The sequence below is a fragment of the Rhinolophus sinicus genome, chromosome X (genome assembly GCF_036562045.2).
Source record: "Rhinolophus sinicus isolate RSC01 chromosome X, ASM3656204v1, whole genome shotgun sequence".
Taxonomy (NCBI): Eukaryota; Metazoa; Chordata; class Mammalia; order Chiroptera; family Rhinolophidae; genus Rhinolophus; species Rhinolophus sinicus.
The window spans coordinates 14,513,033-14,532,200 of record NC_133768.1 but is presented as its reverse complement, the minus strand read 5'-3'; the positions used below and the strand labels follow the sequence as shown (position 1 = coordinate 14,532,200).

General features: G+C 40.5%; 2 protein-coding genes and 1 long non-coding RNA gene across 22 annotated transcripts in view; 2 read left to right on the top strand and 1 right to left on the bottom strand.

Moving 5' to 3' along the window:
- ADGRG2 (adhesion G protein-coupled receptor G2) overlaps positions 1–5,904 on the top strand; it is a 102,791-nt gene extending 96,887 nt beyond the window's left edge. For all 8 annotated transcript variants that reach the window (XM_074323670.1, XM_019755401.2, XM_019755400.2 and 5 more), the window contains 3 exons: positions 85–186; positions 1,140–1,292; positions 4,177–5,904. In XM_074323670.1, the coding sequence (XP_074179771.1) occupies positions 85–186; positions 1,140–1,292; positions 4,177–4,361 (440 nt within the window). In that variant the 3' untranslated portion in view covers positions 4,362–5,904. The remainder of the gene's footprint in view (positions 1–84; positions 187–1,139; positions 1,293–4,176) is intronic.
- The window catches only part of LOC109460239 (uncharacterized), a 253,015-nt gene extending 242,580 nt beyond the window's left edge, over positions 1–10,435 (bottom strand). For all 3 annotated transcript variants that reach the window (XR_012493329.1, XR_012493328.1, XR_012493327.1), the window contains exon 1: positions 10,299–10,435. This is a non-coding gene — a long non-coding RNA (uncharacterized LOC109460239). The remainder of the gene's footprint in view (positions 1–10,298) is intronic.
- PHKA2 (phosphorylase kinase regulatory subunit alpha 2) overlaps positions 10,326–19,168 on the top strand; it is a 70,044-nt gene continuing 61,201 nt past the window's right edge. For 7 of the 11 annotated variants that reach the window (XR_002139492.2, XR_012493325.1, XR_012493326.1 and 4 more), the window contains exon 1: positions 10,663–11,123. Coding sequence is in view for 7 of the 11 variants with exons in the window: in XM_019755396.2 (XP_019610955.1) it covers positions 11,046–11,123 (78 nt within the window). In the remaining 4 variants the exon portion in view is untranslated. Of the gene's footprint in view, positions 10,508–10,662; positions 11,124–19,168 lie in introns of those variants that run through there. The other 4 variants (XM_019755392.2, XM_074323669.1, XM_019755391.2 and 1 more) reach the window with 4 other exon arrangements.

The window sequence follows — 19,168 nt, the reverse complement described above, 5'->3', positions numbered from 1 at the left end:
TATCTTTTGTACAAAGGAAGCTCATGACATTATTCAGGTCTTAGTTTGGAATTCATTGTGTTGTGGATTTTTTCTCCCCCATAGGATTTTTCATATTCATCTTTTACTGCGTAGCAAAAGAGAACGTCAGAAAGCAATGGAGGCGGTACCTTTGCTGTGGAAAGTTACGGCTGGCTGAAAATTCTGGTAAAGATTTACCTTACTTTTTTTTCCTTCTCTTGAATCTTGAGGAAAAGACTATATAAGATTCAAAGCAATCAATGCCAAAGAGCTATGGGGTCTGGAAATCAATGAACAGAAACTGCTCAATAGAAAATATTGATTGTGAACATTAGGGGAAAACCTAGTGAATTAAAAAATAATAATAATTACTCATATCTGGGAACTTGGTGAGCAACAGAATTAATGGCTGGCTTCTTGAATGAAGCAACAGTGAAATTTTTAGAATTTATTTCCTTTTGAGCTAATGTTTCCTACTTACCCAAAGTCATTTTTAATATTTACTTTCATAACTTTTTAAGTCTTGACTCAAAGTTGTATATAACCTTTAGCATACATTTGGTTATAGCATACATTTAGTTATTTTGAAGTTATAGTATTTTCACATCTTGCTGTGTTGTTGAGCAATAGCTCATTTGTAAGAAAATAAGAAAAATTAGCACTGCTTGAAAACTAAATTCTTTTTGCATAAATACCACCCACAAATACAACCTTTGCAGTATTGCAAAGATCTGATTGCACAAGATCTGTATTCAGAAAATGGCAGGACATGTAGTTCAGTGATTTGCATGGATTTAAGAACCATGAGTCATCACGACACAGCCAATATGTGTTCTTAAGACAGTTCCTGGCTATCTAATTCAGTGGATATTTATAGACATAATCAAATTAGCTTGGCCTTTAGTTCTCAGAGAATATAGGTTACTTTTAACCAGACAGTCATTTAAAGGACAAATGCATATAGTCTTAAATGAAAATACATTTTATCACAGCAACTTGTGAAATGTGTGCCTACCTACTTCTCTGAAAGATCTGGAAGTGGGAGATCAATTGCTAGAACAAATTACACTGTGATCTGTCTCTTGCCTTTGAGCTTCAACATTCGGCCCTGTTTTTCCGTAATATTTATTCTGCTGTAGACTGGAGTAAAACTGCTACTAACGGCTTAAAGAAGCAGACTGTAAACCAAGGAGTGTCCAGTTCTTCAAATTCCCTGCAGTCAAACAGTAACTCTACCCACTCTACCACGCTGCTAGTGAATAACGATTGCTCAGGACTCATGAGCGGGAGTGGTATGTATGTCTCAATATAGTATTTCTCAAGCTAGGGTTTGTTTCATTAAAGATTTCTTATCCTTTAATGGCATTTTTGCTAAGTAAAGTGAATAATCACATATATGGCTGGTGGATCAAAGTGTGGTTCCCTTATATTTTTCGTGATGGGAATTCATGACCACCTAAAAGTTTTAACATTGCCAATCCTGAGTTAAGTACGGCCCAAAGAGTTCAGTGCTGTGCTATTTCTGTGCAAGTAGTACCTAAAATAGTTGATAAAATTGTATCAATTTTTAGTATACACATTTTCAACACTTTTAAACCTTCCTATTTTTCACTTGTCATGTTTGCTCGTTCTTTTCCAGTGTGGCTGCCTTGTGACAGTGCCCAAAGCCCCATAAATATAGTATCAAATACTGTGACTAGTATTGGTGAAAATATTTGTCACCAATATATGAAAAGATTACTGCTGCTGCACCTCCTTTACTCATTAATTCTGACATTTCTCGATAAAACTTCCATTACATTTGCTTTCTTTCATAAGACTGGGCTGTTCATTACTCATAACAGCTTATCTATTTCTATCTTCTTTGGCTTCTTAATATATTTTTTTCGCATTTTTATAAAAACTTAAATTCTGCTGGTACACTTTCTCCTTGCCTTTATTCATCATTTTAGGATGTTATTTTCATGACAAATTCAAATACATTTGTGAGAAGGTTCATACACCTACCGAACAGTGTTCCAGCCTCCCAAGGGTAGGAGGTCCTAATGGTCTGTATAGACTTGTAAAATACAATTGGATGCCTCGAAATTGAGGTTCCTCAACCTCGGCACTAACATTTGGAGTTAGATAACTCCTTGTTTGGGGGGTTGTCCTGTGCATTTGGGGGTGTTCAGCAACATCCCTGATCTCCACCCATCAGATACCAGTAGCACCCACCCACTCACCCCCAGTGGTGACAACCAAAAATGTCTTCAGACATTGGGAAATGTCCTCTGGGGGGGGGTGTAAAATCTATCCCCCAGCCCCATCTTTGAGAACCATTGACCTATAAGATGAAAAACAGCTGCACATGGCCTTAGCTCTTCACTGTAGATACCAGGGGAGAGCTCTGGCCTCTATGCCAAACGGCTGTATGAAGAATGACTCAATGTAGGTAAACAGAGTAGAGGCAGTGACAAACAAGGCTGATTCATCAGTTAGTATGAGAAAACCGGCTCCAAGTAGAGAAATCGGAGGTGTGAGGTGGGTCACCAAGAATCCTCACATTCACAACACATCGGTAAAGCCTCCGGGCTGGGATAGAAGCGTTTGGGGCTCTTAAAAGCCCGATTTTTCCATATTCTAGAAAGAACTCAGAAATGAAGCCTCACTTGCCTAGCTTGTCAATACGTTGCTGTCCTTCAGGGAATCAGATTTGACGGAAGCAGCACAGTTTGCACAGCTGTTTGATATGGCTGACGTGACACAGCTATTTTTTCTGTCCAACAGTGAGGGTGGGTGTGCATTTTAGGCCACCAAAACGGCCAAGCATTTAATACCACATAAAATGCACATCAGATAGATGTCCCTGACTCCTCAGTCTGCACACCAGGATCTGGAATGAACTAAGGATGGGAAAGGCAATTTCAAAAAAGAAGCTGGAAATGTCATGCCTTGCTATTAATTATTAATAATAATTATACCAGGTAAAATTGTTCCTGCACCAAAATGTTCTCAGACCAAAATGTCTAAATCAGGACAGCTGCCTTAGACAGTCACATGCCTTATTTTAGCTGTTAGAATTGGAATTGTGTTAACCATATCCATCACATAGTTTGTGTGAATGTTACATATTTCTGTTATAAGATGCCTCAGAGACTTGTGTACCAGCTGCCATCTCATTTGGTACACGGGGCCACAAGCTCACAGTTTAGAAGAAACATCATGTGTTGACTCCATCACTTCTGAGACATGTAACCTTAAGCAAAGCACTTAATTTCTGAAACCTTAGTTTCATCACCTGTGAAATGGGGATAATAATTGCACCCATCCCATAGGGTAATAAATGAGACAATACTTATAAGTTGTCAGCACTGTTATTATTACTGTACTTATGGCATGAACTAACAAGTGGGCTTATTATTCAGCTTTCTACATTATCTTCCAATGGTATCATGGTCAGAAGGATGAAGTCAAGTAGCTAGAGGGTCTCAGCGGCTGTGCACGCTCCCCCTCCCACACACACACATTTCAGGGTCAGCTTGGGGTAGGGGGAGGCCCGGGTCCAAACCTCAGTTCTCTAGGATGCTCAGCTGCCTTCTGGCCTGGACTCTGAGGTTGGAATTGGTGGCTTCGTCTTGGGAATCAGTCCTATCCTGATATAGTCAGAGGGACTGGTTTAGTCTACAAGAGATGATTGTTTCTTGCCATGACTGCTGTCACTCTGGGTGTCTCAGGTACAAAGTTTTATTTTATAGGAATTATAGGGAACCAAGAACCTTGTTAGAGGACATATGAGGATCTCTGTTAACCTTAACCTTTTGGGGGAGACCAGAACATTACATTAGGTTATATTACACATGTGCTACGACTTGAAGTCAATGTATGTTCAACCAGTTAGGAATGGACCTTCTAAGATCAATTCTATTGCTTTGCTTCATATTTTGACCATTTCACTTTTAAAAACTGCTACAGAGAACTAGTTTTGGAAACATTCTCCAATTTGTTTTGTTTACTTTGAGTGGCCTTAGGGAAGGAATGAAAAGTAAGTAAAATATGACAATATATTATAAGTATTTTTTTAAAAAAATGTTCTATGTGTATATACTTAAGAATAAAGGGATGTTTATGTTTGTTTCTTTTTAAAATCCTTTCTGTGGATACTTTATGACACCAATTTTGTTTTTCTTTATATAGGGAATGCTTCTACAGAGAAGAACGGTATTTCTTTCAGTGTTCAAAATGGAGATGTGTGCCTTCATGATTTCACTGGAAAACAGCACATGTTTAATGAGAAAGAAGATTCCTGCAACGGTAAAAGTCGTATCGCTCTCAGAAGGACTTCAAAGCGGGGAAGCTTACACTTTATTGAACAAATGTGATTCCTTTTTCTAAAATCAAAGCATAATGCTTGACAGTGTGAAAATGTCCAATTTTATCTTTTCCACAATGTGAGATGTATGAAACTCAACTAATTTTATACTCAGCAACCTCTGGAGGAGCATAAGCTAATTGAGGGCAGTGGTTACTATTGGAAGAGGAAACCAAGGCATTTTACCATGGTTTTCAGACATTTGCAGTTTGGTTTCTTATCCTTCATTTTTAAAGAAGATCGGTTTAAAACACCACACTAAATAAGACTCATTTAAAGAAAATAAAAGTATTTCATTTCCAGCCACATTTTAAAGAGGTTAAGTCATGTTATCTTTGATAACATCATTTAAAACAACTGTTGACTTCAGCTTGTTGGTGAGTTTAGTTGTACATGCATTTGTTGTAAATAAGCTAAATCTAGTGACCCACATGTCAAAAATCTTACTTCTACATTTTTTGTATTTATTTTCTACTGTGTAAATTTATTTCTTTGTAGAATCGTGGTTGTATTATTGTGTCTAATGTGATAATTCAGAAAATCCTTGCTAGTTCAATGAGTTCTAAAGCTCCTTTTGGAGATTATATAGGATGTGAAATATAGAAACTTCACTCAAATCAAGAAATAATGATGCCAGCCAGACTGGAAAATTGTTAAGCAGACGGTGCCACAATTAGCTCTTACGGTGCCTTTGAGAGAGTTAGAAAAAGGTGCCCCTGCTAGACAGACACAGCACCATGGGCTCATGGTTTGGCAAACAGAGGGGGGGCCGTGTTTTAGCCCTATTCACCCTCTAGGGTACACCCTTGTATAGGGTATGAACTGTATACAGCTGGATATATGGCACCTAATACCAATACCCATGTCCTAACCATCAAATTATAGAAACTGCACCAAGATATTTAGTTTAATACCTTGGCCCAACAGAGGGGTGGAACTGTAATCTAGACCATAGGTCAGGAAAATTGTGAATGTGGAAGAGATACATACACTGCCACTTCTCAAATCCCCAGAGCCTTTCAGAAAAGGGGAGTAGAGATTACTTTTAAAAGAGATGTATATAAAGAAAAAAATCATACTGCTGTTGTCTAAAGGCAAGTGCATGGTACTTTGTTGATTGTTATGACTGGTATACTCTGGCCCAGCCAGAGCTGTAATTATTTTTAAAAGGTCTCTAGTCTTGAAGAGTGTATACTGGGAATGGTGAACTAGCCTGCAGTGCTATTGTTTCCATATGTATGAAACCCTGATTGCTCCTAGTAGAGGGTCTATCTTGCTTCCCACCTAGAGCTGCTTGAGCAGTGCCTCAAGTGTGTCCTTATTAGGAACATTTCAAAACCCTTTAGTTAGGTCTTCCACTTAAGGTTCCCTTGCATATATTTCAAGTGAATGTTGTATCCCAGGCTAACCGTAGTAATAATGTAACTTTTGTTGAGTGCTGATTTGCCTTTGCAATATTTCTTCTCCGGTTTATTTAATTGTCTTGTATTTAAATGTTAAAATCAACAAAAATGTTAAAATCAAGAAAATAAATTTGCAGTTAATTCCTTTAAGTTTGAGAACTTTCACAAAGAGAAAATGTTTGCAACCTCGTTCCCTGGTGGCATGGCACAGAAGCGGTAGGACCGTCCTGATGAAGATGACAATGACAGTGACATCCTTTGGTGAATAGGAAGCACACTGACTGCAAAGTTAGAGCAGGGATTGCTCTGCTCACGAGCTCCGTTTCTGAGGTCTCTCTTTCATTTTCCCCTTATGCTTTCAAGATTATCTCTTTAATACATGTTGCCATTGGCCCACATGAGCCCTAGATTCGGATCCCCTCCAAGTGTCTGCTTTCTCCACATCCAAAAGTAGGATTTCAAGAAAGTAAGAACAGGATTTGGGGTTTCTGGGGAGCTGATTAGCATGTAGGAGCCACAAATCCGGGAAGCTGGCCTCAAATCCCCTAGAGGTCTCTAAGCAATCTCTCCTACGATGCTCAGCTGCCTCAAAGATGTTGAGTATTAAACTGAGGAAGATGGTGAGAGACTCTAGGTTTAAGGGGTAAGATCTCAGAAACCAAATCTCCTGAAGCAGATTATGTAACCGAAGCATACACAAGAGGATGCACACTGTCCGATGTTCTCTGGGTCCAGCCCCCCTTATTTTTCCTATTGTGTTTTGTGTCTGGGCTGTGGTCCTTAAGCCAAATTCTCGTCTATTTTTTTTTTAACTTCAGATAAGGGGCAGGACAGAGAGAATGTTCCTGAGAAGCAGCCTCCTTTGGGTTTAAAATTGGTCACACAATCTGAGACTCTATTGAAGGAAGTAGAAGTGGTGCCAATATGAGGAGGCAAGGAGTGTAACAGCAGTGGCCAGTATTTGAAGAAGTATTTCCTCAGAACGTTGGAGAAGCTTTTTCCCAAAACACACTGCAATCATGAATCCCTAAAGTATCTATTAACTTCAATGAGCAACCTCACGCTTGCTCTCAGCAAAAATGGTGAAATGGCTTCATTTGGGATAGTGGGTTGTGTCTGACAGGGTAACCTAGGAAGCAGATTAGTTTGTTGAAGGCCATTTTGGAAAAAGAGCTCATTTACTGAATGAGCAATTTGCCAAATAGACTTATGTGTTGTCATTTTGTCTCCACAACAGCATTTTAAGTTCTACCGTGTTTCTTCAAAAATAAGACCTAGCCGGACAATCAGCTCTAATGCGTCTTTTGGAGCAAAAATTAATATAAGACCCAGTCTTATTTTACTATATTATATATATAATATAATTTTACTATATTATATATAATATAATATGATATGATATAATATACGACCGGGTATAATATAATACCGGACTCTTATATTAATTTTTGCTCCAAAAGACGCATTAGAGCTGATTGTCCGGCTAGGCCTTATTTTCGGGGAAACAGTATTCAGTTTGTCTCTGCCTCAGCTCCTTGCTGCTACAGTTGGGAGTCTGAAGGACAGGAAAAAGGAAAGACTGGTCATAAGAACATAATCTTAAATGGGAAGAATTCTTGTCAGAATATTCTTTTTTCTTTTCACCTCAGTCTCTAGGTACAGCATCAAAAAGTTGGGGCAGACAAAACTGAATACATTCTTTGAGAATATGTTCTTTAAATATACTTATAAATATATTCTTCTCTGTGAAGAAATCTTATGCTCCTCTATTTACCTCTTAGTCTGAAACCAGTAATAGAAAGCTGAAGCAGAGACAAATTCAACATTCTTTAAAATATTGTCATTAAAAAACAAAATGATCTCCAGTCAACTAAAGTGTCATAGAAATAACTAAAATTGGCTACTGTTAGCAAATTGGTTCAGAATGGACCCTCTCCTCTGTGTCAACGATGGAGTGCTTTTTTTTTTTAAAGTCAAAGACCTAAACCCACTAAGAGAAACATTTGTTGGTTTCTGCTTTGGACACTGACATGTGGCTTTCTGGGAACTTCTTTGGCTGAAGTCCCTGTGGCAGGTTGGGGTCAGAGAAGTCATATATGGTGCTACCCAAGGATCTGGTTCAGAATTTTCAACTTTATGAAGATCATGAATCAGTTTCACTAACGATAACATACCGCATCACATTCCGTATCTGATTCTTGACAAAAATTTGAGAAATGACCTGGAGATAGGTTTCTATAGGGTTACAACCAGAGAAAGTCTTCATGGATATGGGGAGCGAGATATGGAGGTTTTGTATTTCAGGGACATGAGGATACTAAGATATGTGTCTGATTTTTAAATAGCACAGCTTCTAGTCCAAAATGAATCACTAAAATTCACTTGAGAATATGTTCTTTAAATATACTTATAAATATATTCTTCTCTGTGAAGAAATCTTATGCTCCTTAAAAGCTAATTAGTAGTAGCTTTCCTTTTTAGTTTTATCTCTGAATTTCAAGTTTATTGAAAAATATAGCATGGCCGGTTTGCTCATTAGTTAGAGCGCAGTGCTCATAGCACCAGGGTCTCCGGTTTGATTCCCACATGGACCCGGGAGAAGCAACGGCTTGAGCTTGGAGCTGAGCTGCGGGGCCAAGTGAGCTGCGCCCTCCACAACTAGATTGAAAGGCGGTGACTTAGCTTGGAGCTGAGCTGCGCACCCCCACCCCCCCCAACAGGTGGATTGAAAAACAACGACTTGACATACTGGAGGGGCACACTGTTCCCCAATATTCTCCAATTTAAAAAATACATAGCTTGTAGGATAACATACATTAAAGCATAGACCAAAGCCTAAGAATGTAGGCTGGCTGTATGCCAAAAAGGGTGTATGTGTATATAGCAGAATTTACAGAGAAAGATCAAGAAACCGAAAATGTTTCTATACTGGTTGGAAATGCCAGGTAATGAGCAAAGGTCATCAGTTATTTCCCCCATGGCTGCAAAATAGACTCCTGAAGAAGCACTCAGTGTGAACAAAAGCAGTAATAAAAAAGAAGCAATGATCCCAGCTTTTAGATGCAGAAGAATACATGAGAGTTCGAGTAAGAGTACATATTCAGAATCCAAAAGAGATTCAATATAACGTAATGTCTAGTTTTATTTACCCCTAGACCATAACAAATTCTGCATGGAGGCATATCACATGGATTGCCACATAATTTAAGAAAGAAAGTTATCCAGATTAAGTAAGAAAATAAAAACTATGTGAGATGATGAGGGGTTTGCTGCTTTAGTTGAGTGACACAGATTTATGTTAGGGAGCTATTTCAATGAACTCCGTTAAGGACCATACCGTTGGGGGACTCAGCTGAGCAGGACTAATTTTCATTCATTCATTCATTCATTCATTCAACATTAATTGAGCTACAACTACATGCTCAATACAGTACCAGACAGGATAGCAGATACTAAAGACTGTTTCAATGAGTATCTCACAATCCAGTTAGAAAAACATGCCACATGTGAAAAAAAATTACAATATGAGGCAACACACTATTGTTAAATGATGAAAACATCTAATTTGTGAAATACTTTTCTATGAGCCAAGCATGGTGCTAAGTGCTTTATATTAATCCTCTTAATCTTCCCAGCCACAGTCGGAGGTAGTCTGCTATTATCCCCATTTTACAGATGAGAACAGTGCACGTGAAACAGCATGCCTAAAGTCACACCACTTGTAAATGGCAGATCTGGAATTTATACTCAATTTGAACTAACTCCAAGATTTCTACACTTGATCTTAGCCAAAAGGCCGAGAAGCGGTAACTCCAAGATTTCTTTACCTAATTTCTTTACCTAAACTCTCAGTAAAGACATTGTAATGGGAATTCAGAGAATGGGGAGGGTTAACAGGAGGGAGGAGCTGAGGGGGCCCTTAAAGGAAAGAAATATGGCGGAGAAGGAAGGGCCTACTGGCTCAAGCATACAGTAAAGGCATGGAAACGAGCAAAGGGCTTGCGGAAACGATTCCATTAGCGGAGCTGTCCAGTGGAATTATATGGGGCCAGATTAGGGTGGAAAATGAATAGTGGGCTGAAGATTGTGAACTGTAGGTAATTACGGCCCACGAGAAACTAATGCTAAGTTTCAAGTTGTAGGCCTACAGGAGATGAACTGTAGGCCTGGCAGGGTGAGCGGCTTCCAGGTGACTAGGGGTGGGGTCAGGGGCGCTAGGAACCCTGCTCCTGCCGCCCCATTTCTCTTCCCGACTGGACCTCACTACTCGGCTTCGGTTCGGCAGCGGATATCCAGCCAGGGGCAGTGCTACGATCCTGATCCCGGCCCGCGGAGGGGCTCCCTGGTGGCCGCGGTAGGCGGGTCTATTACTCCCGCCTCTGGTGAGATTGGCGGCTCATCCCGGGAACCTCCTCACGGCTGCCTCGTCCCCCGCCGGGATCCCGTCCTTTACCCCCACCCCCTCCGAGGGTTCCGCTCAGCTGCGGGGACAGACCTGGAGGCGGGGCTAGAATGCGAGGTCAGGGACGCGACAGCGAGCTCACCTCTGGGAGGGGCGGGGCCGCTAGCGACGGAGGGAGTTGGATGCGTTCCGGGCCCCTAGCGGAACCTTCGTCTACCTTGCTCTCCAAGCCGGGGCGGAGCCGGAGGCGGGCCCACAGGCGGGGCCGGGGCCAGTAGCAGGGCTTCGAGGTGGCCGCGGCGAAAAGGTCTGTTTCTCCAGCCTCCGCTGGGGTGGGCGACCGGCGGGGAGGTAAGCGTCTCAGGGAAGCAAACTGGCTCGCGCCGGGAACCGGGTTCTTTGCTGCTCTGCGGACCACCCGTTTTTTCCTTCCCCCTCAGCCGAGACTCAGAAGGTTCCGTTCCGCGGCGGGGGCGGGGCCGAGGCAGGGGCAGGGCTGCTAGTGGGCCGCGCCAGGCGGGTAGGGTAGGGTGGGCTGCCCTCCCCAGGGCCTCCTCCGTACCGCCTGAAGACAAAAAAGGCTCGGCGGGGATACTGTCGCTCCACGCCCGGAACTCAGTTCCCCGCTTCTCCCGCGGGGCCGCCAGATCTCCAGCCCCTGTCTTCGCCCCCGCGCCTTCCAGCCGTTCGAAACTCTGGTTGGCTTGTTTTCCAATCATACTTTGGTTCTATCATTTTTGTAAGTCCAGACCTGCGATCGACGGGCTCCTTCCCCAGAACTGACCGAGGCTGTGAGTGTTTGGGAACCAGGCCCGCTTGTCTGCTGTAGCCTGGGCGTCCCACCTCCGCTCAGCAGGTCAGGCACCGCGGCCCCGGGAGCTTCGCGGAGATGAGGAGCAGGAGCAATTCCGGGGTCCGCTTGGACGGTTACGCGCGGCTGGTGCAGCAAACCATCCTGTGCTACCAGGTAAGGAGGGACCATCCCGAGCTGCCCTCTCGTGACACTCGTTCTCCTACCCAGCCCCCTCTCGTGTCCTGAGACTTTGCAGTCAAGAGGTTTCCTCTTTAAATCCAGCCCTTGTTGGCCTGTGATTACCCCCCACCCCCATTCCCACCCGGTCCGCTACTCTTCACAGAATTTTTTGCCCACTGTTTGGGATCAAATACAGAAAGAACCCCTTGGGTGCCCTGGGTACAAAATGAGTCTTTTTGCATTGACTCTGCTTCGTTTGGATGAGAGAGGAGGTGTGTGTAAGTTGGGCAGAGCCCACTGAATGAGGACTGATGGGCCTCAGCCATCCTAATGACCCAGGTATTGAACTCTAGACTTGACAGTAGACAGGAGTGAAGAAGCTCCTGAGGTTTGCATCCCACTCTGGAGTGTGGGATGAGTGCTGCTGCCCAGCCTATGGGTCACCTTTTTAGAGACCCACCTGTGAGGCCCTTAGGGCTTACTCTGGTTGCTATTCTATGGATGAGAAAACGGGGCCAGAAAGGTTACTGCATGTAGTAGGGTCAGACCCAAACACAGGTCTTCCACTCCCAAGTTCAAGGGGACCTGTAAAGCTGCCCATGTGGTCTGAGATATGAATATGCCTGCTGTTTTGTATTAGTGGGCTAAAGTTATATGTGGGCCCATCAAATAAGACAATTGGACTATTTTTATTACTAGTGAAGAGAGCAGCTATGTTGCTGGCCCTTAATCAACAGCAACTATTTATAGGATCTCCTGTCAGAGAAGGAAGTGGCATTCCATGGTTAGAATCCTGGCCTGCTAGTTGGAAGCCATGGTCACTCCCAAGGCACTGGCCATTTTCCCTTCTTAGCCAGTTTCTCAGCCTTGTTTCCTCATTCTGGAAGTATTTAGTGTGTACCTATTATATGCAAGACACTCTGTCAGGTGCTGGGCTCACACGGAAGAATAAATGCTTGTAATGAAGTGAGATTTATGAACCATAGGACATAGGTTCAGAGTCCCTTGTCTGAAATCCTTGGGGCCAGATATGGTTTGCAAGTCAGAAATGTTTGGATTTTAGAAAGGTAATATAAATATATATTCTATAAGATAATATACATGCGTATATTATATATTCTATAATAACTAGCGGAGTCTTGACAGCACCCCTTAATCAAACACATTATTATTTCCACATCAGAATATGAACATTCACACTGAGTAGGAAGAGTGAAGACTGAAAATAGTTTCACATCAGTTCAGGTCATCTTTTGCCACCAAATGAGCCTTCTGAAAACTTATGAAAACACTTTACATTTTCAGAGCTTATTGGCTTTTGAAATTGCACGTGAAGGATTGTGGTTCTATTTTGGGGGGTTAGCCCAGTTTGGGAACAGGGGTGGAGTCCTGGAAGAGATGGTGTTCAAGGTGAGAACTGAAGGAGTAGACAGGTGAATGGAAGTTATTTTTTGCCTTCCTCTTTGAATATTATAATTACATCTACAAAGTGTTTCAAAATTCAAGTTGAAAGGCCTTTCCCTTCAGTACTATGATGGAAGGGGCTGTAAGAAGCTTGGTTCCTGGGTTTAAATCCCTAGGTCTGCCTTGAACGTCATGTACTCAACCACTCTGAGTCCATACCCTCATCTCTAAAAGGGGGATAATAACACATGCCTTCACTGAGGTATTGTGATGAAAAACCTAGTGCCCAGGGTACTGCCTGGCACCCAGTAGGCAATCAGTAAATAATGAGTGCTCTTGGTGGTGTTATGACTTTGATATAGGCCACACATACTCAGGCCACATGTCCTTGTCTCACCACCCTGACCCGTGATGCTCCCTTTCCTGAAGGCCCATATCCAGCTACTAATTGCTTTCTGGTCTTTGGACATAATTACCTCTCCCATTGATGTGGTGAGATCCTTAAGTATAGAGACCTCATTAGTTTTGTTCATTTTGCATCAAGCGGTACTCCAGGCAAATGAAAGGTACCCTTAAGTCCTTAGTGATAGAATACTTCCTGCAGTCTCTGAGCCATCCTAATGAGCCAGCTATTGATCCAGGCTTGCCTTCCCTCAGGAGCAAAAGAACTGTCTTCTCATTAAAGCAAATCTGCAGCGTTGGACTTTCCTCTCTAACATTTTAATGATTAAAAAGTTGTCTGAGTCTTCAGTTGTATTTATTTAGGGGGTAGTTAGTGAGAAGCCTTCATGTTTGCCCTGTTTTCCCCTTCCTGGCTGCACTGTCAAGCTCTGCTGGCTAACCAGAATGGTTCTGCTGGGAAATCCTACTTCTTCCCACCTTCCCCCACCCCGCCCCAACAACTAGTCTTCACAGTTGTAGACCCCTAACCCATTTAGGGCAATTTCAGGTTATGCAATTTTACTACAATAACAAAATGAATGGGCTAGAATAATGGTTTCTAAAGTTTATGCTATATCTCCCCATCTATTGTAGATATGTACAGATATTTATGAGGCATTTTTCAATGTCAGCTGGTACAAGTTCTGAACTCTGTTTCTGACTTGCTTTTTAAATCAAGATGAACTTACATTGATGTCACTTGTTAGAAAACATTCAGTGTTAAACATGTCAAACTCATAATCATTCTTCTGTTAGAGGCAACAATTCATATCAGTTAGCATGTCAGCCAATTCCTTTTCCTGTATCTGTGGCAGAGAAGAATTTTTTCCATTACTAATTTGCCAAATATACTTGCTGCTAAATATTATTTGAATCTTCAAGGCAAAGAAGGAAAGAGCTATGTTTATAAAAGTGTCCTTTTGCAGGTTTGATTTTACATACAAAGAGAGTATAAATATGTACTATAGGAAATAGCTTCAAATATTTATTGACTTAAAAAAAAGAAATTCCTAGATTTATTTTGGCCCACATAAGAAATATTAACTTTGTACATGTCTTCAGGATCAGCTTTGTTTGAAGGATCACTCATAAAAGAGTTAAGTATAAAGTAATGATAAGAGAATATGGATCAGAAAGAAAAATAATGATCAAGGCAGTGTTCACTGTAACTGCAGATTATTTGGTATTAAAAGCAGATTAAGAGACCAGGACAGTAACTAAATATTGGTATTTAGTGCCAATGGAATTTAAAATGAGAAGACTGGGATAACTACAACATGAAGTAATGAGACAAATAGTAATAATAATAAAGACTAGTTTTGGGGGAAGGTTAAAAAAAGATATAATTAAATAGCAGAAAGTAATAACATGGCAGAAGAATGGAAGGAGACTGAAGGTAAAGCATTCTAAAGCCCTTATCGTATTAAGGAGGCTAGAGGTATTATATATTTTAAGTCGGGAGTTCATGTTTAAGCATTACCATTAAAGTAATATAAATGGAATACATAACTTTGGAAACAACGGAGGAACAAAGAAAATTTGATCACTCCAAGAGAAGAAAGGAAAAGAGTGCTTGGGGAGAGAAGGAAGTTAAAAAAAAAAAAAAAAAAACACCTAACAATTGTCACCCCAATAAATTTAATTTAAAAACAAACAAACAAACAAACAAACAAACAAACAAAAACACAACACAGTAAATGTAAAGGACAAAACAAGAAGATGAAAATAAGTCCAACTATATTAGTAATCACAATAAATGTAAAATCTTAAATTAGCCAGATAATAGGAATTTTTTTTAATTTGAAAACTACATGTGGTTTATAAGAGACAAAACCTAAAACAGGACACTGAAAGGTTGAAAGTAATTTAATTGGTTACCCCCCTTACCCTCTGGTAACCACTAAACTATTTTCTGTGTCTATGAGTTTCTGTTTCTCATAAGGGGGGGGTAGGGGTGGGAGATGAGGGTAAGGGGGATCAAATATATGGTGATGGAAGGAGAACTGACTCTGGGTGGTGAACACACAATGGGATTTATAGATGATGTAATACAGAATTGTACACCTGAAATCTATGTAATTTTACTAACAATTGTCACCCCAATAAATTTAAAAAATAAATTAAAAAAAAAAAGTAATTTAATCGGACAAGATATACTAAGCAAATTCTAACCAAAAAGAAATTGTTGTGATTATACTAATATCAAATAGTAGATTTTGAAATTTAAAATGTATATTTTAGTAGAGATCAAGAATATTATTGCTAAGTGATAAAAGGATAATTCACCGAGAAAAGAAAGCAATTTCAAACCCACAGAATACTAACAACATAGCTTCAAAATGTATCCAGAAAAACTTGACCTAATTGTAGAATTTAAATCCATATTTATAGTGGGCGTTTTTAAACTCCCCTCTCTTAGATACTAATAGAGCAAGCATAGCAATAATTGGAACATAGAAAATTTGAGCGCCGTAAGAAACCAACTTGATCAAGTATGCATACATAGAACCCTGCGCCCCTCCAATAGAAATAGTTATTTTTCAACCTGGCAAAGTTTACTTTTCAAAATTGATGACAAATTAGGGTATAAAGAAAGTATCAAAAAATACTGAAAAATCAACTTTATGCACACCACATTTTTTGGCCAAAATGCAAGAAAATTAGAGAGCGATAACAAATGACTGCTAAAGCTCTCCCAAGTATGTTTGGAATCTTACTAAGCTCACGTCTAAATATATCTAAATAGATCATGGATATACATGTCATAGGTATATACATGTGTCATGGATCTAAAAAGAAATTATAATGGAAATTATGAAATATTTAGAACTGAGTAACAACAAAAGCATTCCAAACACAAATTTATGGGATATAGCTAAAGTGGGATTTGAAGAGAGATTTGTATCCTGAAATGTATATAGTAGAAAAGAAGATTTAAAAATCAATGAACTCAAGATTGTGAAAAGGACAACAGAGTATACCCAAGAAAATAGAAGAAAAGAAATAATAAGATAGGAGTAATAAATAATGTAATATAAAACAAATAATAAAGATTGACAATACCAAAGCTGTTTTTGAGAAAAGACTAATAAATAGCTAAACTTCTGGTAGGGTGATGGGAGAGGAGGCACAAATAAACAATATTAGGAGAAAATGGAAAAATACTATGAATAATTTTTGACATAAATTTGAAAATGTAAATGGACAGTTGCCTAGAAAAATGTTACCAATGTTAGCTCAAGAAAAAAACGAAATCCTAATTAGATCTATAACCATTAAAGCAATTGAATGAGTCAAAAAAATCTTAGTCCAAGATGGGTTTGCAGACTAGGACCATGGAACATTTAGAGGTTTATCTATTCATTTATTTTTGAGGGGGGAGGAATTTGGCTTTTATTCTGAATGGGAAGGGAGGCCATGAGAGAATTTTGACCAGATGAGTGACATCTGAATAATGTTTGAGAAGAATCGCTGTGGGGAAGGGGGAAAATTCCCTTTTCCCTCCTCTAGTTCTCTTTGGCTGACGAAATAATCAGATCAACAGGAGGCAGATTGATAAGAGAAAATCAAATTAATCTCATGCACGGGAACCCCACATACATCAGAGTCAGAGACCCGTATACATGAGAGGTTCAGAGATAGAAAGGGGGATTGAGGTATATAAGACATCCTCCCTGCGCCTCGGGTAAAGGCCAAGAGTTTGGCCGGCAGTGTTCTCTGTGGCTCCCTGCCTGGGCAACTGGCTGCACCACCCAGTGGGAAAGACATATAAGGAATTTGCATAAGACAGCTGTGCAAAATGGAGCTGGAGAAGTGTCATGCAGGGTGTCATCCAGGGTCTCAACTCCCGCTCCCCACATAAGAATGCAGTATATGGTGAGGCCAAAAAGGAACACCCACAGAGCCATAGATAGGGGAGTCACACCACGATAGTCTCGCTGGAGGCTGGGTTGGAGACACAGGAAGCAGGAGCCACACTATCCACAACCTGCTGTCCCTCTTTTCTGCCAATCAACCTCACTTGCTAGTTGCAATCCGCAATCCGCGCTTGCCAGCCACCATCCACTGCCAGCGTAGCCATGGCAGTTATATTAGTGGCCAATAGCTCACTGGTTACAGCTGACGGCCAACTAGCCACAGTTGATGGCCATCCGATCACAGTTGATGGCCATTTACTACCCGAGCCAGCACCTTTCCACGTGAGGGCGAGCGCCTGGAAACCACTGCTGGCCCTGTCCCCACAAGGAGCTTTATTTGTGCACAGAGATACACCTGAGAATAACCCAGATACTCCATTTGATTTCACACCAGAAAACTAAGATGGGGAGGGGGAGACAATATCTTTAAAGTCAAGAACATCAAGGATCCCCACTATCACTCCTTTTCAGCATTGTAATTGTGACCCACGTAACAGACATGAAAAAGAAATGAAGGGTACAGAGATGATCGTTATTTGCAGATAAAAGTCCCATAGAAAACCCAAAACGACTGGAACCAGAGTTCTCAATTTTAAGGGTATGTTTTGGTGTGATTTGTTATGCAGCAATAAATAATACAGAAGCTTAATCCTAAGAAAGTCTTTAGGGAACCTGGCACTTACATAGTTGATTGGATTCAAGCTTCAGTCTTATTTAAGAGCTTGTTTCAGTTTGTTTACATAGCAGGTAACATCCTTGTTTAGCTTCTGGGTTTGTAAATATTCTCTTTTCATTACTTTTCTTAATAGCAAAGAGAAGTGCCAGAATAACCAAAAAATATTTTAAGTCTAAATGTCCTACTTGACAGTTTTCCTTTAATTAAGTTGATTTCCTTCATCATTTATAGTAATTTTATATATTATATTTCTATGATTGTATTCTACAATATAAACAAGCAATTCACAAAAGAGGAAACTAATAAATGTGTAAAATGATGGTTCACTTCAGTAGTAGTCAGAGAAAGTAAAGGCCATCAAAACAATACATTCAGATACATTGGCAACACTTTTAAAGCCCAATTCTAAGTGTTGGCAAGGTTATAGAGAAGGGATAATTCTCATACACTACTCATGGGAAAATGTATTAGTTAAGATAGGCTAACTGCTATAGCAAGCAAAGCCCAAAATTTCATTGACTAAACACAGAGTATTTCTCATTCATATAATAGCCCCGTGTGGGTCCAAGTTAGTAGGGGTGACATCCAGAGACCGGGGCTACTAGTGGCTTTGCCATCTTCAACATTGCAGCTCCTGAAGTTACCCTGAATGTTGACATCCAGCTGGTGGTCAGGAAAGAATATGGAAGATTGTTCATGGGAGAGTTTTGTGGTCAAGACATGGATGCTGTGTACTTCATTCATATTCCTTTGGCTAGAACTCAAACACGTGGTTACATCTTACTGTCAGGGAGAATGGGAAGTGTAACGTAGCTGAATGCCTAGGAAGAAGAGAAAATTCAATTAGTGATTAGCTAGTAGTCTATGCCATAGAATCTGGGCTATAGACTATTAATTGCTACAATCAACTTGGAAAACAATTTGGAGATATTGAAGCTATGCAGGCCCTATGACCCAGGAGGTTCATGTCCAGATATAGGTATAGATACAGATGTAGCTGTATATATGTATATGTGTACACACACACATACTAATGATGTGTTCTTGCTCATTGCCCAAGGAGACATGTACAAGGCCTTTTGTTGAAGCATTGTTTGTAAAAGGGAAAAATTACCCAAAAAATTTGAATGTTCATCAGTTTGGAAACGGACAAAGAGAGCTAGGCATAAATTGGAATATGAATGACCTAGACGTACATGTGTCACATTGGATAACCCTCAGAAATTTACAGTTGAGTGAAAAGAAGCAAGTTATAGAAAAATAAGTATAGTATGCTGCCAAGTAGGTAGAACTTTAAAAGCATCCCAAATAATGCTCTATCTTGCTTATGGACACACATATTTGTTGTAAGAATTTTTTAAGCATGAACAGGAAAACTACATTCCAGCCGTCGAGTAGAGTTGCAGTTCTCAAGAGTGTGGTCTTCAGATCCCTTAGGATTCCTGAGCCCTTTTCAGGGCTGACAGATGGTTGCCTGGTCCCTGGATCAATTAGAGAAAGCGCTCAATGGATAACACTTTTTCCTTCCTGGTATAATCCAGGGCCCTGCCTTCTATCACCTCCTAACTTCAACTCCTTTTGGGTACAGCCAGGAGGAGGGC